Source organism: Athene noctua, chromosome 3 (assembly GCF_965140245.1).
Source record: "Athene noctua chromosome 3, bAthNoc1.hap1.1, whole genome shotgun sequence".
Classification (NCBI taxonomy): Eukaryota; Metazoa; Chordata; class Aves; order Strigiformes; family Strigidae; genus Athene; species Athene noctua.
In genome coordinates this window covers 16,178,841-16,203,195 of record NC_134039.1, presented here as the reverse complement: position 1 = coordinate 16,203,195, position 24,355 = coordinate 16,178,841, and the positions used below count along the sequence as shown (strand labels likewise).

The 24,355-nt window shown below is 41.0% G+C and overlaps 1 protein-coding gene across 5 annotated transcripts in view; it reads right to left on the bottom strand.

The window, feature by feature from the left end:
• DENND5B (DENN domain containing 5B) overlaps nt 1–24,355 on the bottom strand; it is a 119,807-nt gene that overhangs the window by 40,785 nt on the left and 54,667 nt on the right. For all 5 annotated transcript variants that reach the window (XM_074902071.1, XM_074902072.1, XM_074902070.1 and 2 more), the window contains 5 exons: nt 23,760–23,869; nt 18,197–18,863; nt 6,286–6,473; nt 2,354–2,890; nt 759–990 (listed from right to left, as the gene is read on the bottom strand). In XM_074902071.1, coding sequence (XP_074758172.1) covers nt 759–990; nt 2,354–2,890; nt 6,286–6,473; nt 18,197–18,863; nt 23,760–23,869 — 1,734 coding nt within the window. The remainder of the gene's footprint in view (nt 1–758; nt 991–2,353; nt 2,891–6,285; nt 6,474–18,196; nt 18,864–23,759; nt 23,870–24,355) is intronic.

Sequence of the window (24,355 nt, the reverse complement as noted above, 5' to 3'; positions counted from 1 at the left end):
CAGGATTTCTATTTCTGCCACATTTGTAACAAGTAAAACACTCTGAAGGAATTAAACAAGAAAAACCCATGAGAAATGTGTTTGCCCCATTTCATTAACATGTGTCCCAACAAATTTAAGAGTATAATTTCCCTGTATTACTTGGAAATTAAATAAATACTTGCACAGTAAGAAACTCAAGTGTAATTTGAAAATGCATCCTGTGACTGTAATGGTAAAAAATCAGTCTTCAGTACACAGCATATTGTTCATTAATACTGAGCATCTAATGCTGGAGCTACTAAAATATGCCACACAGGATTACGTCCCCGGCATCCCCTGCTGCTCTAGCCAAATGGCGTAAGTCAAAAAAAAGTCTTTTTACAAGAAAGGGGAGATGAGGCCAGTGGAGCAGACACTGGGACTCGGCTGCTTGGTGTGGCTGGCACTGGTCCCACCACCACAGCGAAGGAAAGCTCTCCTGGCAATGGAACAGGAACTGCCTGAAATGAGAAACAGTAAGCCCAGCTCCATGTTTTGGTTTGTGTTTATTAAAGGCACCAGCCTAGGAGAGCTCAAAGGGAAGGTAAAGGCTCCTGCTATTCTTGGTGTTTAAAAGCATGCTGAAATTTTTGCCTAGGGAAAATAAGGACACCGCTGTCCTCCACAGGTAGCTCTAGGGCTCTCTCATCAGCTGCAGTGCTCATATGACTGAGGACATATATTTCTTGTGGCTGACATTGTACTTCTGAATATTTTACTAGCCCATCTGAACGTACCTGCTTCTTTCAAAGTGCTGCATTTCTGATAGTTGGATGTCCGCAGTGCAGGGGCCCTTACATTATATAGCCTTATTTTCTCAATTCGGGAGTCAAAAACTCGCAGAAAAGGGTCCTTCTCTTCCCACTGGGATATTATCTTATTGTCTATGAAGGTTGCAAACATCTGTGTTTCGATGAAGTGTGAAAGGAATGGGAGGTAAGGCTCAGGTTGGTCCGAAAGGAAGGAAGCCTGAAATACAGAACAGCTCATTAGTGCCGTGTTACTGCCCAGCATCAGAGCACTGATCCATCAGCCAATGGGAAGGCTTGGACAAGGCTTCCCCACCACAAAAACCCCTCTCAGAGAGGTGTGAATCCATCTACGAAGGGGTTTTGAACACGGGTCACCTCTTCAGTCACAACTGTGAGAAATAAGCAGTCAGGGAGGCTTTGTGACAGCTAGAGTAAAGGGAATATGGAGTTACTGAAGTAGTGCCCGTGCTACCAGCTTTATCAAAGCAACCTAGCAGATACCACCTGCAGAACGAGCCCTGTGCAACCCACAGCAGACCACCACCACCTGCCCACTTGGCACCTTTGGTCTGCACATCCCTGCTTGGGACCACATCACTTATTAAGGTGTGGTACATATTCAAGGCATGTACAGTGCTCTTCAGCTAATGCTCTTTTGTGAAGTTATGAAGGGTAATTAATCAGAAATCTCCAATTAAATTGACCATGTGCCTAAGTGTCTAAATGAGCTTTGAAAATCCTAACCTTAGCAGCCCATTTTATTGTAGCAGTACTAGCAGAGATTGCCTAAACCACTCCCTCCTTTTGAATGCTGTACTGTTCAACACCTGAATACAAACAATACCAATAAAAGGCATGGCAGCATTTTTTTTTTAATCAAAAACTGACTCAGATCAATAGTTAGTCTGTTCGTGACCGTTTATCCTTCTACCATTCTCCTTAGAGAAGGACTTGTAGCTAAAAAAGCTGATGGCTAAGAGTGCTATCTAGTTTGCAGAGTCACTCAGAAATAATAAATGTGCAAGCTTCCCAATATTTCTCATTACTTTTGCTAGCCTACAGTCTATTTTCCCATTTCTAATCTTGGCTTCCTTTTCACTCTTGTGTACACACTACAGTGGAGTCATAACAGTACTCTTCTGCATAATGATGTGATAACCTTCTACAGAACAACACTACCAATTAACAAAAAGTTCTAACATGAGATTAGGAAACAAGAAAGGCTGGATTTGGTTTCTGTCTCTGGTGTGCACCTCTCCTCTCAGGAAAGAAAAAAAAAAAAAAGTCACTTTTGATTGCTACCCTTCCACTAAACCCACAGGAGAAGCCCCATCAGCTGGGCAGAAGCCTGCCAGCTTGGTTTGTACAAGCCAGGATGTCTCTGACCAGCTCAGTGGTTCTGCACCAATTTACTCTGGCGGGCAATCTGGCCCCGTGTAATCAAAACAGACAAATATCTCAGTGAGGTAGATGAAGAACAGTGGATTAAAGAGTATTTAGGCTATATTTACTTAATATAGCTATTCTCCCTCCACCCAAAAACACTTTCAGATGGAAAAATGAATACATGGCTATTTTACTTTGTCAAAGTTCTGCATTTGTTCCCTGTTTGTCAGCCATGACTCCATATCAGGGGCAGCCTGAATGACGAAAGCCTCATAGTCTGCAAACATCTGCGTGAAGCGGTTGGCAAAAACTTCACGAAGCTGCACATTCAGTTTGTAGTCCCTCAGCTCCACCTCCTCACACGGCAATTTCCCATCCTTCTCCTTCTCCACAAGAGGAGCTGTGATGGTCATTTTTTCCATTGTCACACCAGTTCTCTTGGCAAGTGCTTGCAGGCGAGCGATCGTCTCATTGCCTTTCAGCAGCTCGTACATGTTGAGAGCATTACCAGGGATGTTGCCGTTCTTCTTGTCGTTCACCAGGTCACTAAGGACCAGGTTCTTGAGTTTGGTGGCACTGTCACTGCAGTGTAGGTTACCCTCCGGCGGGATCCCAAACTGCAGGAGAACCTCAGAGATTTCCTGGATAAACTCCAGCTTGTTGGGGAACTGAGGGAATTCTTCTGGCAGTTCGATGAAATGGTTATCGATGTCTACAAAGCACAAGTTTGCCTGAAATACAAAGAAAAATTTCAAAATGGAACACTCAGCACTGAACTGGCTCCTCTGCTAAGTAGCCCTATCTTCCTGGGGTCCTTCTAGGCAAAAGGGTAAGAGAACACATGCAGGAGACTTAAGCTGTGCCATCCAGTCTGTGACATTTCAGATTTCAGTAAAACTGGGGGACAACAGGTTGGCAATGACTTAACAAATAAATAAACTTCTTGCCCCCTCCTGTTGTCCTAGGCCTTGCAGGTCCCAAACTTCCCACTCTAAAAATTTAGTATGCCCTCCCAGACCAGCCAAGGACACACCAGCAAGTAGGATACACAGAACCACTTTTCATCCTACGTAAATACTATCTGTGTGAATTACTGCATCTCAAGGGCACATTCATTTTACCAAGATCCAACTACAGAAAGACTCTGTAGCTGTGCTACCAAGGAATGAGTTGTTCAGTGAGAAAAATAACAATGCTATGAGCAGAGCTACGAAAGAGGGCCCCATGCAAATCCTTTGGGATCATGTCTTAAGTATAGCTTGTCCACTGGAGATCAAGTCCTATTTCCCCTCTTCCCCCAACCCCTGTTTCCATGGAGGCTTTCAATCTTGGCGATTCCCCTGCCTGAGATTTAAACAGAGTGCTCTCAGCTTTGCTACAAATGGAGATGGATTTCAGCCCATAAGATTAAATTTAAGTGAAGACATGAATCTAGCAGAGCTGATATTTTTTCTAGGAAAGTGACAATGGGAGGATGGAAGAACCCTACATAAAAATTAATTACATTGCAAATGCACCCTCAGGAATAATAGAAGAATGAAAAACAGTAATTGATCTTCTGAACTGCATTTTACATCTGAAATTCTCTGAGTGCCCCGTGCTGACTAAAATCTTAAACCAGGTCAGATTCCCAAGATGCTGGGCTCTGACAGGTTTTACCCTGGCATAAAGCTGCAGAATGGGAGTTGCAGAAACCCACAGGGCAGTAGCAGGTCTTTGTTAGCCTGACTTGGCCATTAGCACAGCTCCTCTGCCTTCTCCAAGGCACTTTTACTGCTCTTTACTTCTCATCAAACACTGTAGACTGATCTTCAGATTATGTGAACAGAAATAACTTATTTTCCTCCTTTTCTGGAAAGGTTATTTTTCAGCAGGACAATACATTCCACAGCAAACATGATTATTATAGATTGGATATTTCAGAGACATGCTTGACATTAATCAACTTTCACATAGATACTTTAAAGAGTATTAGGATTCATTTGGTAAAGCAGAAGTGTCCCTTCAACTCACTTTTTCATAATAAATTTGGACTGTACAAAGAAAAACATTTCTTCATTCAAAACAATTTGCTTTACTTAATTATGCAGCTGTTAAAGAGTTGTGGTGTGCATTGGTACAGTTCTTCAGCTCAGGGACTGTCTTCTATCAATATTTCATTTCAAAGGCTTTTTAATTTCAGCTCTGCATATCATTTACAAAATTTGAAAAATGAGATTTGGATTCAGAAAACCCTTGGGGAATTGGTCTCACTTCTCTCTTCAAAAACATCTGATGATTAAAGTTAATGCAGAGGGATTAGTAACCTTAAGACAGCACAATGGCCAGTTGTTAGAATTTTTATCTCTAACAAACAAATGGTTTATATTTAGAGCAAAAGCTAGAAACAGCTAGCCCCTGGCCTGAACAATAAAGGAATGCTAAAGCGAACAGTGCTTCATCACTCCTTGCATGTTGAAGGATTTTCTATTTTTTTTATTTTCTAGAGGAATTTAAGATTCAAGATCTTCCCTGTTCAATACCTCTTCTTTTTTTTTTTTTTTTTTTTGTCTCTCCAATAGTTACTGGACCTGTGGTGTTCATAAATGCTGACATTTTTCACTCATTTGTTAAATATCTTAAGGGGGGAGGTGTTCCACCCCACTATTACTCTTCCCTCACTTGCAATATTTAATTTATTATTCCAGTGATACTGCAAGCCCATCACATTAAAATTTTAATTTAAGGAAAATGACAGCTTAATCTGCTAACTAAAAGCATATGACTAATATGCAGTAATTATGTATTATTAGCATGGTTTTACTGAAAAGCGTAGCTAGATACCAGCTTCGTTTCCACACCAATGCAAGTTTCATGCAGTTGAGTCATTGCACCAACAAGGTAAGGCTTGATTTGCACTGTTACATGCTACCAAGGCTAAGAATCAGTCCCCTTCACCCAATACTTCATTAAAAAACATATTATCCTTACCCTGTGTTTATCTCTACACTTCCACATCGAAACCTGCCCTTCTGCATACTCTCCTTTGCTGCTGCTCCTCCCTGCCTTAGTAGGGCAACTATTTGCAAGCCCTAGGGACTCTGCCCCGGAGAGAGGTCCCCGCATGGAGCTGAGCACAGCGTTGCCACCGTCACGAGATGTTACAGTCATACAAACAGTTATTCTCAGGGTTCCCCCTGATTTTAAGAAGAAATCCAAGTTAAAATGCATGGCACGCTCAAGAGATGGATCCAGCCACCATCTCGAATGCAGACAGGCTAGTCTTATCCCAAAGACTTTGCAGTATGGAGAGTGATCATTGGCCAGATTAAAATGTGAAGCAGTTTTAATCATTTCGGTCAAATTTTGAGGAGAAAAATCTCCATTTCACTCTCTACCACCAGTGATTTTAACACCTAGATTAGGAGGACAACTTTTCCTTCCTTTTTTCCTCTGTCAAAAAGTGATAGACCAGGCAAAATTTTTACTTCCCATTGTGTGGGAGTACAGAAGATCTTTAAAAGACCATCACTGGAGTGAGTCAATATTGTGAAAGTACGTATGTGAGTACACCTCTAAAGTGGTTCACAGGCACAGTATAAATGCAAATATGGCTCTTTTGAGGCCCGAATGCAGGTCTAGTAATAGACCTTGACCCAGCCAGGAACACATGGGCTCAACCAAGGGTGGGACGAGGCTGGCAGGATGGGGCACGCTTCTCAGTAGCAACAGGGGGACTGGGACAGGTTTATACTATCTAGTAATTGCACACAAGATCCAGATTCATAAAGACCATCCCCAAATGAAATGCTCTTCAGCCCTCTGTCAACAGGACTGTGACACTGACAAAGCATATCAAAACGTGGTGAAGTATGTGATGTAAGGAAAGCAGAGAAACATTCAGCATCACAGCCAGAAGCAGATGTAGAAGCATTTAGAAGTCTATACAATTAGTGGCACTCATTAAATTCAGAAATGGACCAAGAAGGTCTGCGAAAACTTCCCCTACTATCTTACTCCTGCTGGCAAACAGTCTTCTCAGTGCCATAGAAGCCTCCTAACAGCAGGCATGGCATTTTCTAGCAGGGATTCACACAAATATTAACAATGTGGTTTCAGGGTAGCAACGCCAAAAGTGGAGACTGACCTCCTGAGGCAGCTCCAGCTTGGAGCGGTCGGTTCCCTCCTTGGACTGCAGCCCCATCAGGTAGGGAACGGGAGCATCCAGAAAATGCAGGAGAGAGGCAGGAAGGATGGGGACGTACACATGCTGCCACTGAAATGGGAACAGCAGTGTTGTGATCCCCTCTGCCACTGTCATCAGACGCTGATAATCTAGACAGGGAGAGACAGACATTGAATTATCTTTCTTTGTTTTGCTTTTGAAATCAGGCTGGCAAGGACATGAGTGACAAAACAAGACAGAAACCATGTTTATGTGGTAAGATGTTATTTTGAAAATAAGTACTTAATCTTAAACATTATTTAATTTGTCAAAACCCATTACCCCCAGGAAGAAACTGCTCAGCATATTCATATCTTATCTAGATCTATTCCATCATTAAATTAATTTATTAAAAGGATACCAAAAGTTCTCTCTGTAGTACAGGATAATAATACTCTAATTCTATAAAAAGCATGTATTTTTACAGGGGAAAAGGAGAATAAAGAAGTGAACTTCAAGGAAACATTGTGGTTTCTTGCTTGATCCTGCCTGCCTGCTTCTGCTGCACTTGCTACTACTTCTAAGGCTGAGTGTACTTTCCAGAAGACTCGCCATGGCCACATACCAGCAGAAGTTTACAGTCCTGAAGTATTTACAAACACTGCTTATAAGTAAAATCCAAACAGAAACCTAATAGAAATCTAGTTCTCAAAAATATTCTGTATAGCAAGCCTATTTATATTGCATTATTTCCCTGAACTTGTATTTAATCCACTAGTTCATTGCTTTGCGATGTTTTGGTTCAAGTAAATACATCATCATTATTTTCAAATTAAAATTTAATTCAATCCAGATGAGCTGGAGAATATTTCAGAATTTGGAAAAGAGCAAATTATTTCTTAAATATCTAGCTGTCATGATGCAATACCATAACCCATTTATTAATACACTTGAGGGAATCTAAGTCTGAGAACACAGTGTTTTTTTAAATAAATAAATAAACACATCACATGGTATTAAAGGGATGGTCATCCTTACAGCAAATTTCAAACTGCAGGCAATCCACCAGGAAACAGGGAAAGACCCCTGGGTCTTGTAAACTGCTGCTGAATGTGAAACCGAATGATTGCTACTACTTCATATTACAGCAGCTTCTGCATTAATAACAAATCCCCTCAAATTTCTAAGAACATTAATGTAGTTAAACCGAAGTTCCTTAGGAATCTTAACTTATCATGAAGAAGCTGCACATCTCATTTAATGGTAGTGGTTAAAGACAGAAACACCAGAGTGCAAGTTTGTAATTAACTTTGAACTTGCATGATGTGCACAGCACAGGCAAGAGGGGGAGTTAGTTCCAATGCCTGTCCTGGGCCTCTGCTACTTGTGAAAGCTGCTCTTCACTATTTGCAAAAGGATTTGTTCCCCGCAGCTTGAGTGCACAGTTATGATGTCAGTAACCAGCAAGAGTGGCAGAAGGGACGTCTCCTCTATGGCTGTACCCAAAACCAGTTCTCATCAGTGCCAAGCCAGTCTCACGAGCTTTGGCTTGAGCAACCAAAAGATTTTGACGCTCACCAAGGCCAGACACAGATCCTTGGTAACACTTGGGTTGTTGCCTATGTCTTCTAGCCCCTCTGCCCCACTCTGTGAAATTAATGATATATGTATGAACACACTGGTTTTGAGATGATTAAGAAGGCTTTTTTCCTATAGCCCCACTGACTGCTTTAGCCTGGATAGGAACCTTGCCTGGCCCTTCCCATTTCCTGAACAAGCCAGCCTGATACCCTGGCAGACATCAGCAATATCAAAAGTGCTGTCATCTGACACTGCTCAGCTATTAGGAGGTCACTGGGAAGATGCACTTGAATAAATATGCAAATTAAAACAACAAATTGCATAACCCATTCTCCTTCTTGCTAGCACCTCTCTGTGGAAAACCAGCCTCAATCTGCAGAAGGTCAGCTGGCAGGGCGTAAACATTTTTCTTCTTGTCTCACTAATAGCTAGTCACTCAATCTTCAAAATTATTTTCAAGCATACAAGTCAGTCTCAAGGTTACACCTCAAAACCATTCCCAGCTACAGATCAGCCATTTATGAATCCCTCCCTGTGCAATGGTCTACAATTATACATGTCTATTGGCTGTCTGGTTGAAGAGCACTTATACAAACTCAACTTACAACACCTCCTGGTGAAGCTTAGGCATCTCATAATATTTCATAACTCTGAAAGCTTTAAAGGTTAAAAAAAAACCAAATACAGAAGGTAGCATGTCTTAGTATGCATGAGATGAATTCAAAGTCTGTTATGATCTACATAGCCATGTGAAATAACAGGTTTTCACAGCAAAGTTGCAAGTATCTTTTTTGGATAAGGGCATTCAACTCTGGAAATGCATACTCACTTCTCTTTGATGCTACTGATAATATTTAACATGGCCACTAGCACAGCTTTTGTAACCCATTTACTATGAGGAAAGCTGTTCTTGAAAAAAACCTAGTGATGACCAAATCATTAGGCTAATTGTACCATCTAGCAATGCTTGTTAGTGATTAGCAGAGATAAAAAAAAAAAAAATTATATACCCAGAAGAGAAGGAAGTTCCCAGGTTGCTCCAGAAAAATAGTATTAAAAAAACCTGGAAAGGGTTCTTTTGATATTTGTTTAATGAAGTAAGAAAGTCTAGTTACTTTGTATTTACTTTCAAGCCTGTACAAAGTTAGACACCTATCCTGTAAGGCATAAAGCCTTTTTTGATGGAGAGATTCTTGTACCTATCATCATTTGAGGGAAGCTTATGTGGTTACTGAGGACAACCTGGAAATAAGGGATTCCTCCATTTTCCCAAACCAGAGAGGAAAGGGGAGGCAGAACAAAAAAAAAAAAAAAAAAAAAAGGAAGGAGGGAAAGAATGGAAGCAGATGGAAAAAACAGGGGTTGTATAGACTGTGCGTGCTTGCATCAACAGAGAGAGCGTTATCAGACCCTATCCCACCATCAGTACTAGACTCTGATAACGATCTTCAACTGCATGCCTATTATTTTATGAATGACAGGCCCAGGTAGGAAAACTATTCTCTGACCCTGCTCCTACCTTTAAAGCTAGAATAGGGGATTAGATAGTATTTGCCAGTTTAGGGAATGTCTTTCAAGAAAGGCCTGTCTGTTGAGCAGAGTGGGGACACAACAGTACTGTTTCCCATCCATCTGACATCAAGAAACATCTGGAAAAGATACAAGAAGTAAAAACTGTCTGGGTGATATTCACAGAAGGTCACAAATTCAGAGAGATGAATGGCTCGAATCAAGGCAACTTCTTGAGATCTGTGAAATAAATCACTTCCTCTTCTTGGGGCTCACCCACCTCATGTGGTGTATGCCACACTGGAAGCAGTGAAAGGTCCTGCAATGCCAACAAGGCTAATACTGACTGCTTTAAATGCATGAGCAGAAGGTCACAGTCCATGGTGATGGCCCACAGCAGCAGCTGCTGCCACTAGAGCAAAGATCTGATCCGTGCAAAATCTTCCCTGGGTACAGAAATAAGTAACAGACAGTAGAGACCTAAACCTAGGGCAGTGCCTTCCTTTTCTCTTTGCTGTGCAGTCCAGAACAGTGGAGAAAGGACCCAGACAGTCTGGAGACTTACTGACTGTCCCAGACACCAGATGTGTTTCTCTGCAGTGTGTAGATGAACTTTTAGCTTTAAATTTCTCTTACCCTGGATCTCCTTTCCATCTGATTGCTCCACCTCTCTTACATGTATTTCTATATCACTCTCTTTTGGTTTTCACTTCTCCCCAGTCCCAAAGTGACATTAGCTTATACCACATTATTTTGTTTGGCACCTATACCTGCAGCCTGCCTTCTTGGGACAGGGAACCATCCTGTGTTCTCCAGGACAGGGAACACCACTGAGCACAGTTCCTACAGCAAGTTCTTTGTGTTCACAGTTAAATCTCTAATTTGTACACAGGACATTTTCCAAGATAAACTGTTCAAGGAGGATAATCCCAGGGCAAAGTGGCCCCTAGGGTTTCTATTGCAACTGCTGCCTTCTAACAACCACCTAGCAGGATTTGGCATGGGTCTGTCTCTCATACTTAACCTTCTCCTAAGTGAAGAAGAGGGCAACAGAGTCAAGTTCAAAGACTCTGGATGCAAACCCTTGTTCTAGCAGCATCTGCTGGAGGCCTTTGGCCAAGTTCCTGCATCTCACTTCCCTGCACAGGACAAGTAACTGCAGAGGGGACCTGCTCTGCCGCAGATCGGCAGCTCCGCTGTGTGAGCGTCATGTTTTAGCCATGCTTTACAAAGGTCTGGTGACATTCACATGGCTCACAAATACAACGTAAGACTTAAAATGCAAACCCTGAGAGATTCCTGTATACTTATGAATCCCTATTTTGCACTGGAGATAGAAATGGTTTCAGCATTTGAACATCAATTCACTATAAATATTTTTCTGAGAGAGTACTAAAGTTGACAAATATTTGTCTTGCTATTGATTCTCCATAATACAATAACCAAGCAGCGTGGTATTACCACAGATACTTGTGCATGCAGAAATATCTATCCCAGAGCTTAAAGTCCAAACACAAGCAGTGACTGAGAAAACAAAACAATCATTCTTCTTTCATTTTATACATTGGGTATAGAAGCTCTGAGATGTTTAGCAATTCAAGAAGTTCAACATAAAATTTATTTTTCCTGCTGCAAAGGAGTTTGGTATCTCAAAATCCTTCCTATGCTGCAGAAAAGCAAAACCAAGATCCTTTTGACAGAGAAAAGGGACATCAGTATTATTCCTGCCCAGAACAGCTAAGACCTCCCTTCTTCAGGTGCTACCTCCAAAACAGGTTCAAATCTTTGGTCATAAACAGAAGAGAATTTCAGCTGGGACCTTCTTTACAAATGCCCAACCACACAATTTTTGAGTATAAGGCTTGTGTAAGAGCACACACACACTCATTCAAACCAGAAAGGGCATTCTTGCTGTGATCAGTTCACTGTTATTCTGGTTCCAACATACCCAGCCTTCCTGATGAAAGAACAAGTTGGCAGTTTTCCAACTCTCTGTTCTAGTAACCTACCAAAATGAAGGTAGAAAGCCTACTGCAGAGCTGGAGTCTCAGCCTGGATCTTCTAAATCCAGTATAATGGTTTAAAAATAGACTGTGTTTCCTCTTTCTTTTCTTTTTTAAGTCCCACTTTACATACAATTTGAAAGCACTTGGCAGCATTTGAAAAGACGGGTTACCTGGGCACCACTTCCTTTCCTCTACTGCTTTTTGAACATGTGCAGCTTTGCAAAGCCACGTATTTAAATAAGTATCCTGGAAGATGATAATCGGATGACATTCTCAAAGAGAATCAAAAGGAACAAAATGATTCTAAGCAATAGTTCTAAACAAAACAAAGCCAAAAACAGAGAAAAAAATAATCAATGAACCTTAATAAATAAGAGCTAATTCTTCAGAAGGAAACACCTCAACCAGCATTAAAACATTCCTGGTAACTAGCAGTTTTTCCACATGTTACCTCTTCAGATTATTATAAGCAACTGCTCTTCAACTGCTACTTTTTGTAACAAGATATGGTTCAGCTGAGCCAAGTATATTAGAAAAACTGGAAAATAAAAATTAATATTTTGCTTTGAGCTCTGAGTGTGAGTCAGGAATGGCGCACAAGAGTTACAAGACCTGTCTAGGGGCTTGGCACCTTCAGATCTGTAATGTTTATATATAGCATACAGCAGATGAAAAAGGAAATCTGAAATTCACATCTGAGACAAAAATTGTTTATGAAAGTAGAGGTTTTCAAATCAGATCTCAATAGCTTCACAAAAGCTATGCGTATAAGTGTCACAGACTTCAAAGCACCCTCAAAGCTTCCATCTTTCATCTGGTTTGTGTACCAGCAGCTGCAATGACTGACAAGCCAGACCAGGTGATTTTCAAGAGATGTTCAGATAAAATGCAAAAAAATGCTTCAGGAAATGTTTATGCACCATAGAAATCATCTTGCACCAGTGCTGCCTTCAGAGAACTTGGACAGATCAGTGATGTGGGGTTGTAACCAGCAGACCGTCCTGGGGAAATAACCTATGGTTTCTCAACACCCTTTATCCCCGACAGAAGAGTGGATTTACCAGAGAGTGATACAAACACATGAATTACAAGATAAAAGCAGAGCAGCAATTTATGCAAATCTGAAAAGACATATTTTTCTTAAACAGGATGATCAAAATGAGCTTGCATCCAATTGCTTGAACTAAGAATTAGCCTCTCAGAATGGGGGTCAGCTCTGCCCCAAGGGAAACATCCCGAGGCCAATATTCACCAAGGCCAATTCTTCCCATTTTCCCTTGTTGGCAAATGCTTAATGGAAAAAAATCACTTCCTCTTCAATAAATTTCAATTTATGCGATTTATCCATGTCACAGCCTGCCATCAATGGTTCAGCATAAATTAGTTTATGATTTAGAGCCACCTTAAGAATTAATTCACAGGAAAACTTGAATTAGCTCCCATTACCAGCATGGTTAAGCCTCCAAGAGCAGGGCAAAAAAGTCTGTGACAAAGCTGACAAGGCAGCAACAGGACACATGAAGATGCCCCTGACAACGCAGGGAGCCCTTTGCTGGTCCCTGTGGCTGCTGGGTCGGAGCAGCCTCCCCCGCAGGCAGCAGCCCTGCGCCAGGACATAGACTCCAGCAGCCAACTACTTTGCTCAAGATCACTTCTGAGTGCCATGTCAATTATTTGGCATAATTGGAATGTAAAAGCCTAATTTAGCTTTAAAAGGCAATTACATCATCCATATATTTGTTTTAAAAAATCTCCCCCAAAACAGACTTTGTAAGAAAGATTTTTCAGACATTACCTTTTTACAGGCAATTATATATGCAGTGATATGTATTACTATCTCTAAGATTGAAAAAAAATAATGCAAAGAATATTTAAATCTTTGAGGAGCAATTACTCAAGCCCTTTAGAAAACAACTTGGGAAATGCTCAAAATTATGATGAGTGAAAACAGCCTAAGCTCTAAGAAGTGTATCTTTATCTCATCCACATGTTCCCTCTCATTTTTAAATCCCTAAAAAGGCAGACATAAAAAATGGATTGCCGAGGTTTCCACAGAACCCACAGTTTAATTCATGTCTCCCCAGCAGACATCTCATGCCAGTGGCTTTTTCTTACAAATCCTTGGGAAATTGTAGCAGCTATCGCAGAGTGTTATTATTACCTTGGCCACTGCTGGAAGCCTGGACATTGACAATATCCTTACATCTCCATGGTCGCACAGGAGAGCTGTGCTCTGAATAAAGTAAAGGGCACTTGCAAGAGTATTTATGTCTATGATTGAATAAACTATAATAAAACTATAACAGCAAGTCTGTTTCATAAATGAAAGTCTGTAAGACCCAAGCTTACACAACATTAGATGTGTGCTACGCTGTGTGCCTTGTTTAGTGACAAGTATGAATCTATCATTTTTTTCTGCTTTACTTGGAGTCTGGCAGTTCTTATACCCTTCCTTTGAAAGTCACAGGAGCACATCATAATCCAGGCTTTGATTTTTAGAGGATGAGGTTTATAAAGCTGCAATCCAAAGACCGCACTCTGAAGAACTGCAGGGAAAAGGTATCTAATCCCTCCCCTCAGTTTTCAAAACTTCATTGCTAAAATTTGGCCCTATTTAAACTTAAAAGTATTCTCTATACGCAGGAAGATGTAACCTGAAGCCATAGGAGTTCTGCTTCTAGTGCTTTCAGGTACAGCTTTCTGTACTACCTTTGCAGGCCAAAGTCAGCACTTGGAGCAGTCTATCACATCTACCCACCGACAGTGATTTTTGACTAACTCTCTGAAAGTCCACACTGTCTCCATTAACAGTAAGAACTTGTCTTTTCAGTCTTGTCATTTAGGGTGCAAGCACAGATGTCTGACAGTTCCCAAGCTATCCTCGCCTTGTTCTGCGTTTTGCCCTAATGCTGCCACAGCACTGTTTGCTGCTCCCAAGCTGCACAGACATTTCACATCTTCAGGCTGAAATGCTTTGGTCATAGTAGCTTTTGCCCCAGAAACACATAATCATCCACACCAGTGGTTCTCAAACTGGTTTGTAAAGCCATGGTGATAGCTCCTTAGCACCAGGCTGCTTTAAAGTTTAAACCATAAATTGAGAGAAATGGAGGATTAAGGTAGTTGCCTGCAGTCCTAAATATTTCGGGAGCAAAAGAGCTTAAAAAGTGAGCTGAAAAAATTAGCTCATCATGTTTTCATGTCAGTCTCTCCACCACTCTGCTTGACCACCACAGCTGCAAAGTGAATTTACAGTCCACTGCAATCCCTTAATTTTCTCAATTGGGATGGGATACCACTCACCCATAGAACACCATGAACAGAACTAGATGGACAAAGTTGACAGTAGCAGCTGTGGTACAAATAGCTAGTAATTGGTCCTGTCCCCACAGCAGAGCTGTGCCAGGCACTCTCATATCGTGCTGGGAACGCAGCTGGGTCAAGCTGGGTAAAGTCACCCAACACCCTCACCTCTTCATTTAGTTGGATGCCTTTGTTCAGGCTGCTGGAAACATTACGCCTCAGCTACAGTGTTAAAAATAAACTTTTTCATTATCTACTCCTAATTCACTAGAGAAAAAGCACTCCAGAAAAGCCAGTAGACTCTGTGCAATCTTTCTGTCAGGCCTTCACTGCCATTATCACCAACTAGGCACAACTCCACTTGACCACCACCCTTTTGCCATGCTTGCAACCACTGCCCATGCTTGCCTATAAAGTGTGGAACCAAAGCTGTTTGGCCAGTTGCTCCCAGAGTCTGCAGTCTTCATATCCCTCTTACTCTTTCTTGGCTGCAAGAAGCAATCTGCCTTTAGTGGAGAGATGTTTAGTGATAAGTTTCAGGTTCTCAGCAGGATCGTTGTATGGTCAGAGTTGAGCAACAATTTATATTTTTCACTCAACTTTCCAAAATAAGTCTTTATTCTTTAAAAAGATGAACAATTTTTTTTTCCAAGCTTTTCCTTCCAACAGGGCTAGGAGAACCACAAAAAACTCCCAACAGATTACATTTCCCATGTGTTATTAGCAGTGTTCTCACTGAAATAGTTTCATGAACTCAGGTTGGTTTTGGTCCAGTGCTCTGATTTCTTGGGTATGGTAGCATTTCAGTGAATTCTGACTTCGGGCTCATAATGCAGTCTTGCTTGAAATTGCACCCTATGGACACCAAGACCATCTTCTATTAATCTCTTATGGAGTTTAGGAAGGTTGCAGAAAGGCCAGGCCACTGCAAACAGTGCAGTGAGTCCATCCTCTTTAAAGCAGAAAGGGAAAGAAGGACAAATTTGCAAAATCACTCGTTCGTTACTTTGGAACAAGAGATACATAAGCCAAAAACTTCTTTTCATCTTTTGCCTTGAAAGAACTTTGGAGTTAAGAAAGCATTTCTCCCTGATGGTTCTCAAAGCTTAGAGAGGAGATTTCCGTAGTATCTAGGCTGGTTATCTCTCAAATAGGAAAAGAGCTGCTTTGTTTTCTCTTTCAGGAATCACAAGACTGACATTTAAAAGAAGCCACAGTGCACCATTAGTCAAGCACTTGGCTCTCAGGATATGCCAAAACTGAGGCTTTGTGCTTGACCTCCACTCCACATTCTTCACCTCTGGGAACCAGCATTACAATGCTATTTACATAATCACAGACCTTCCCTAATACAACTGTATGCTTTTCCCCATGCACCATCAAGTTGTATCTACATTAGGGAAGTAAAGGTCGTGTCAAACACATCCCTAGATTCACCAATAATAGAGGGAGAAAAAGAAAAAATCTGAATTTTGGAGGACGGAGAAAATTCTCACTATCTCATTTTTATCTAAAAAAACCCCACAGTGAAAACAAACAAAACAAACAAACCCTTAAATTATAGCCAGAAAAACTTTTATCTAATTTTTGGTGACACTGAAAATTGAGTCAAAGTTATTTAGTGGGTATTTTGTCTCTGTCTCAAGGACTATTACAGAAGTAATGCATATGCAGGTTGTGCTTTCTCTGCACAAAATATTACTAAAGTGTAATCTGACAAGCAGATTTTTCCTAATGCTACTAGCTCACAGTAAAAAAAAAAAAAAAAAAAAATCTCAGTTCTCATTGAATCCATAAGCAAGGAATGACAAGGAGGGATGGGGAGGCATTTCAGCAGTGTTGCTGCTTAATGTCAAACCCTGGTGTCAAGTGGCAAAGGCAGCATGATTCAAATAGAGGAAGAAAGGGGTAAGCACACATGCACACAGAAGCAGAAGGGAGGGGAAAAGCAGCCTAATCAAAACTAACAGCAGGATTTCTGCTCACACTTCAAACTGAGAGCAGATAAAGCCCTTCATTTTCGGTTCTTGAAAGCAAACCCCAGGAGTCCATGTGGAGAAATGCTCTGCAAAGAACTGACAATCCTTTGAATTCAGTAATTTTCAGAAGTACCACCCTCCTTCCACCTCCCTATTCTCAGTCATTTATTCACTAGTACTATTACACACTTACTGACCTTTTCTTTTATATGACAAACCCAAGGTTCCCTTTTGGAGCCTGAAGGTTCAATTACCGGTACTCATTTTAGATGACTTCCTATCCTCTCTCTCCTCTCCACTTCAAGCTGTCCATTATTTCAACCATATCTCTTCAGAAGTCTAGGTATTCAGCATCTTTTCTTCTTTTTGTTAAAAGGTATGCATACCTCCTGGCTTCATGCTGTTTATTCCAGTCTGAAGATCATTTCCCACCCCCCCCCCCCCAGCTTTTCCCCTGGAGACACATTTTATTAATTTAGGGTCAGCATCACAGAAGCCATTTGGGAACCTAGATTATACAGACAGGCATCCAGTGAGACTTAGAGGAACCTCTGATAAGTCTGGACAACCCTTTGAAAGTCATCAAGAAACTTAAACTTGACATTTTTGGGCACCAGTGCATTGCAACAGTTCCAGCACATACCCTTCGGTACCTGAATATCACCAGGGCCAGACTCACAGCAACCAACATCATACAGAAAACAGTCATTGGGGTTTAAAACCTTAGAGCATGCCCAGCACTAAGACAAGATTCTCAAAACTTGTAGCAGAGTATTACACCATTGCAAAGACACAACCAGAAGAGAAAAGGTACGGGCCAGATTTACAAAAGTTTGTTGCCATACTTCAACATTGACAGGCCCTGTGCAAGCAACTTCTGCCAATGTAGCTAGCCTTTCCCAATTGCTTTCTTAAGTGTCTTAAAAAGATGTACCAGCATCCTTGTCAAAAAAGTTCCCAAATATCTCAAGCAGGACTACGAAGGCATGCCCTGTAACTCCACTCAGTTCCAACACAGCATTAAAGCTTCAGCTTCTAAGTGCTAAAAAACTCTCAGTGCTTTGACCAGAACATATCCATCATATGGGAGGGAGGAAATCTCACCAGACTTCAATATGACGCTGTGATTTGTAAAAGAAAGTAGCAAGAGTGTCTTCTGCAAGATGTATTACTTTCTGCTGGTATTTTTGCAGAAGATGAGGATTAGTTTCATGCTGTCTTGCAGCATGATCAAGGGCAATGTAAGGATAATAATTAACTGAATTCTATTGCTAGCTGTCACAAGTGATAAATACAACGCATAATTAAACATGTGGCACCTAGACGGCCTGGAGGAAACAATTATTTAGCGCTTTCATTAGGATAGACTCATTTCTCTCACATTTTTTCATTACATTCTGACGTTTCACAAATCCGCTGAAAATCAACAGCTTTATATTAGCTCCGGTGGCTGCAGCTGCCCAAGAGCTGCCCACTGGGAACAGACCCAACATGTATTGCTGGACAAGTGCCCACCTTGTGAGTACAGAAGAATCTGCATCTCCAGAAGAACGCATGTGAAAACCTGGACCAGGTTCTCTAGGCCCAGCAGCTCAAAGACCTCCCGCAGAGGGTAGTCAGAAAGCGGCAGCTCATTGGGCCCAGGCCTCTGGCAAATGATGGGCTCGTAAACCCCATAAAACTTCAGCGACCTCCCCGGGGGTGGCAGGGGCACCTCGTAGAGGATGTTGTGGATGTAGCTCTCCAGGGGCAGAGGCGGCGGCTGCTGGGAGGTGACTGCTTTATAGAGCTGGATCAGGAACTTCTTGCAGGCTTGCATGAAGGGCAGAGGGGTGATGAGGCATATGCATTTGGAGACGTACAGTGTGTCTCTGCTGATGTCATAGGAGTTGTATCGCTGGAGCTTGGCGAGGGAAGTAGCGTCACCCTCATCAATGCTGCTGGCCAGGGAGTCCATGCTGCACGAGGAGGAGGCACAGACGCTGCTGTATTGCTCTGCATTGTGCATCTGGTAGAGTGTCTGCATGGCTGTGCAGATCTGCTTGCTTGTGACCTCCTCGTAGAACGTGAGCACAAACCCGTACGTACGAGAGCCATCTTCCCTGGTGATGATGAATGAATGGAGCTGCGGATCTCTGTTATCTGCCTGCGTCCTGAAAGACAGCCCTTTGGGCATACACAGCTAGACAAAGAGAAAAGAAATAGATATAGTTATCTAAGGTATAATTTTATTTTGTTACTTTTGCTTTCATGGCACATTCTTTTTATCCACCACATCATAACAAGCCATTTATCATTAAACATAATCCCTCTGAAAAGTAGCCCAAGAACAAACAGCCTAAAACTCATGCTACTTAAAAGAAGAGGTAGACAGAAAGGAAAACACCCTTCAAAATGACCTATCTATTATGTCATTACAACTCATTTTCATTACTTTGAAATTATTTTCATTACTGTCTTTGTCTCACTTAAGCATCAAATAAAAACAACCACTTTTGTTCTCATTTTAGAGTATTGTGGGCACAATATCTGTGAATCAGAGAGCCAATGAAGCATCTTATACCACTGAATTCAAATTACACAGACTTCTTGAAATTCTTTGATCTTCCCTAATATTCTTAAAAGGAAAATACCCGCAACTGATTGACAGCTATTGCATTTACTTTCTTCCTTAAGTGCTACAAAATAGCTTAGAATGGAAGAAGGGGGCAGGAGGGACAGGACAGGGAGGGGAGACACATTTTGGGCATTTATGAAAGCCTCATTTATTGATGCACCACTCAGCAGAATGTTTTGCAGTGATTCTACTACACTGGGTGTTTCTCTGAAACATAGCCCTAGTGATAACTCAAGGCATTCCTCAGGAATTCTATCAGCTATCTAATACAAAATAGCAAACATCCAGCAAAACTTGTTTGAATGTGCATCAGCATGAAACTCCTTATGTTCTAGCTAAATCAGTATGTTTATAAACCAAGAACTAAAGCTTCCTTTGAACCTTCCCTCTGAAGAAATAAAAGGAAAGGAGTGAGAGCCTTCAAAGTGCTCCTCCTGTCTGTTCCAAAAGGCAACACTAAAAGCCAACTTTCCCAAGGGATGCGAACCTACACACAATTGAGTGCATCCCCTAATGTCTCACCTTGACCAGAAGTAAATTCTTCTGATGGTAGGTCAAGAGAAATAATTATAAGTTTTCAGGTGCATCCTACCCTGAACTTCACCAGTGCACCTTGCAGAGACTATCTGACAACCTGATAAAGCTGGCTAAGTCTTCTCCAATAAAGAAGTAATAAAAAAATCCTAGTTTCACACTTTATTTAAATTTATTCTGCACAATAAATATCTCAACCTCATTTTTGACAGGTTTGCTTAATAAAAATTTATTTCCAGAATGTGGGCATTCAATGGTGGATATAGCTTTATCAAATCCAATCCGGCTGAAATCACAGGTTTTTAATTTCAACACCAAAGACTATATTTTATTCACTTCACAGAAAAATACCTGGATAAGCAAATTATATGTACTGGTACAATCAAGAATGGGTAAGCATTAGGGAAATTCAGACCATCTGAGATGGCTTCAGAAGGCTGTTTTAAAGAAATTTCCTCTAAGTCTTAATTATTATCCCTTGTCCTTTATATACCGAGTATACACACACAAAGGGACACCCATCTATTAAGTTTCAGCCACAGCCTGGCATAGCCAGAATATCAACATTTTAAGACCTTAGCTGCAAACCCTGGCCCAGAAACTGCTGCTGTTGTTAGACCTACAAGAGGACACAGAGAAAGGCAGAGAAAGAAAGAAGATGGGAAAGCACCGATGCAGGGAAGAACGAGCAAGAGTCACTTAAGAAGATAAGATCAAAGGGAACGGCCTGTGCTCATTTTCCAGCAATACAGAAAGCTTCAAATTTGCAGTTAATGCATGAAAACTTTCATCTTGGTGCCTTGGACATCAATCACTTCCCATCTCATCTGTGTTTGCCACATGCACCACAGGACAGTGTTGGGGAAGGGCAGCTTGGGATGTGCTACGGGGGTTGAAAGCTTTGCCTGCTAGTGAAGCTGGCTGATGAACAGTAAGAAGGCAGTCAGTTACCCTTATCGCATCTTTCTGTAAACGCAGAAAACTATCTAAGATTACCAATCAAAAGACAGGATTTTGGTTTTCAGAGCACTTTACTATTTATATTTAAACATATCCATCAGCAGAAAAATATTGAATTAAATCATACTTGCAATAAGGATTATAATCAACATGGTTTGTAAAAACAAAAGGAAGCTGCATAAAGACAGGCAAAAAGGTATCAGCTAATCCATACCCCATCTCTAGAAGTGATGAATAGGAGATACACTATTCCTAGACATGGAAGCAGGACACACACATGCACACTGTAATCCCTCCCTCCTTCCTCCTCCCAGCCATAATCAGTTACAGATATTTCGGAAACAAAGGTCCCCTCTGGACCACTGCCCATTAGCACTGGTTCACCTCTTCTCCACTAGATCCTCTATTTCACTTTTTAAGCCCCTATATATTTTTCATGTTCACAACATGCTGTGGCAGCAAACTCCATACCCAAATTGCACTGTGGGTGAGGGGATGGAAAGAGAAATGCTTTAGCTTGTACTAAAGCCTGTTCCTTCAAATTACACTGGGAAACCTTTAGTTCTTTTATTTCAGTATATGAGATGTTAAACAGACAATGCTTCCTTAAAGGCTTCAGAAATACAGGCAAAGATTTATATACCCAAATGAACCAGCAGGGTAAAATAGGAGGTTTATTTCCTAAAAAATTCACTTTCCTCTCTACTGAGAACTTCAGTTTAGTACAACTCGTTACTTTGCAGAATGGCCACAGAAGATAGTATGTGACATTAGGCAGGAATAATCACAAAAAGCAGTGGGGGGAAAGAAATACTTCCCTATTAAAGAGAACTCTGCATTTTGATATATACTTTGAAAGAGAGAGAAAACATGACTTTGTAGGCAGAGTGATTGCTTGGGACTTCAGGGGTTATTTTTAAAGTGACAGGATGGTTTCAGAAGGCAATTGAAATTCTTTAAGCATCCAGCAAAGCCAGAGTTCTCACAAGTTAACCTTCAAGGATTTATGCATTTTCTTCTCTGAGGAAAATTGCTTCTGGAAGCTCACATAAAGCAAACACATAGGCAGAACTAATACAGCAAGGCAAGATCAGAAAGGCCAGTAATTGCCTCAAGGGATTCTGTGGAGGTGGATTTTACTTTAAATAATGTTTCAGATCAAAACAATAAAGAAGTTTTCCAGAAGATGATTTAAAAGACCATTAAATACTGTTGCTGTTAGTAAATGCTTTTTTTTTTTTTTTTCTCTAAGACACATTGCAAATGAAAGATGTGCTCTTCAACTATATGATTCCAGCGGAATGCAGTTCAGTTCAATCATTTTATTTTAATAGGTCTCTTGCTGGTTTTAGCATTCCATTTTTGTCCGATAATATGATCACATTTCATGAATACTAGACATTTTCAACTGTAATGTGAGAGACAAATAATGCAGCAATTCCAGCTATTACCTCTTGCTGCCATATTCCTGCTGCACACGCCCCATCATTTCTTCTCTGAACACCCCCAATCCAAAGATATAACTAAATGGCATAAGTACCCTCGGTAGTTATTATCATCTTAACATCGTTCATTATCATTAGCATCATTCTGAGTCCTTCATGCCTTCTGTATAAGCACAGCGATGTGGAGGCCTTCCCAAACACCACACCACCTCCATCAGTGTATATTTGGAAGCAGAGGACAGAAATGCCCAGCTGTCAGTAGGCAGAGGGAATAACCAGGCTCATCTCTGCCTTCCTACGGATGTGCAGTGCCACAGTATCAGCTATCACTGCTACTTCCAGCCCCTGTGTTTTCATGTTGAATATCTGGCACAATGCTAAAAAATAAAATTCAGTGGAAAGTGAGATGAACTTCAGCTGTCTATATCTTCACAATTGCAGAGAAGTTCCAAATGCATTTTTGCATTTGCAGAAGCCATTTTATTGTGGGTTTTATGTGTTCCCCATCTCTCCATCTCCTGGGTGAGGACCAGGAGGTTTCTTTTGACTTCATACCTGCACCATACAATAAGGTTAGTTCTATTCTGAAGTAGCTAGTATGTAGTCCTACCCTCCTCAAATGGGAAGTACATCCAAACTAGACTGAGGGGAAGGGTTTCCCTAATTTTCCAGTTTTGAGTTAGACGTGACACATTTTTTTGAAAACAGATGGAAGCTGCAATATTGTTCAATGTTTATTATTACGTTAACTGGTTACTTTTAAGTTATAAGACAAATATAATTTTCTGTACTGGGAAGCTCAAATACCAGTAATCTGTTGTCTTTGTCAGCACATGTTAACAAGTGCTTTGGTGATTTTGGAAACATACTTTGAATAGCAACTCTTTGGGAAAATTTCCAGTGGATCATCAGTCTTCCAGCTGTCACTTCCCCCACTCCAGAAACTGTTTTCTTCTCCCTCTCCTGTTCATGGGACTTAGCCACACAGACATTCACATCAAATTTAGCCATGAGGAAAGAGACATACAGAAAATGCATTGGTGCAGGTGCCATTAAAAGTGACTACCCAACAAAAGCTTTGATTTAAGGTAAGTTCCAGCTTCTGCGTAAAGATTCCTCTTTCCCTTGTTATATGCAGCACCAAAGTTTTTTGTACTCAAAAACTTCACATGGATATTAGTATCTTAAAAATTCCTTGGTTTACCTCCTTCCCACCTGTGGATATGTGTCCTGGGTGACTACACCCAGTCACTGAGATGATGGTTATAATAGTTTCATCATGCAGCAGACTTAACTAGAACTAATGAGGGAAATGTGGCATTTTACTTTTGTTGTGCCTGAAAGTATTTGGTATTTTCACACTACCTCTTCCTCTACAGCTTTTCAACCTGCATGCCTAGCGGTTACTCTTAGTCTCAGCAGAAGCACCTTGTTCATCACATCACAAGGGCTGGTTGTTAAAAACCCACTTGAGAGTTGAAGGTGTCAGGAAAAAGCTTGAGAAGAGAGTTTCTCTACCTACCATGTTGACAGCATCTTGATCGAAGGGGTTCCACTCAATGTTCTGAGGATAATGGGCCAAAACTTTGGACTTGAAGGTTCTTCTTAAGGGACTCTGGTCAAAATTCTCTCCTGCAACAAATGAAGAAATAATGACATGTCACAGCAGTGAGGCTTCAGAGAGCTGGCCTGGGCAGCTTTCTTTCACTTTTTTTTTTTGGGGGGGGGGGGAAATCTGAAGGGAATTTTCATTCTTAACAGAACTACATTTAAAAAAAGAAACCAAAAAGATGCACATTCAGACTGATCTTATTCTCCTTCCCACAAAATCTTACTACAGTTGCAACACAGCTTCCAGCTTAGTATTTATGGCATAGAAATTTATTAAGAGAAAAAATACTGCTGGAGTTTTATGGAAAAAGACCCTGCAAACAACTGAATTCTCCACCTTCTCCTATAGCTAGAATATCTAGAGATGGCTTTACTTAGACACTGAAAGAGCATGTTCCTCAATTTTGTTAGAAACTGTCTTATGGTCAGTAAAAAGTATGAGCGCCTTCCAGCTATTATTAATTGTTCACTGATTCATTATAAATAATATTTTTATATTGCAAGTCC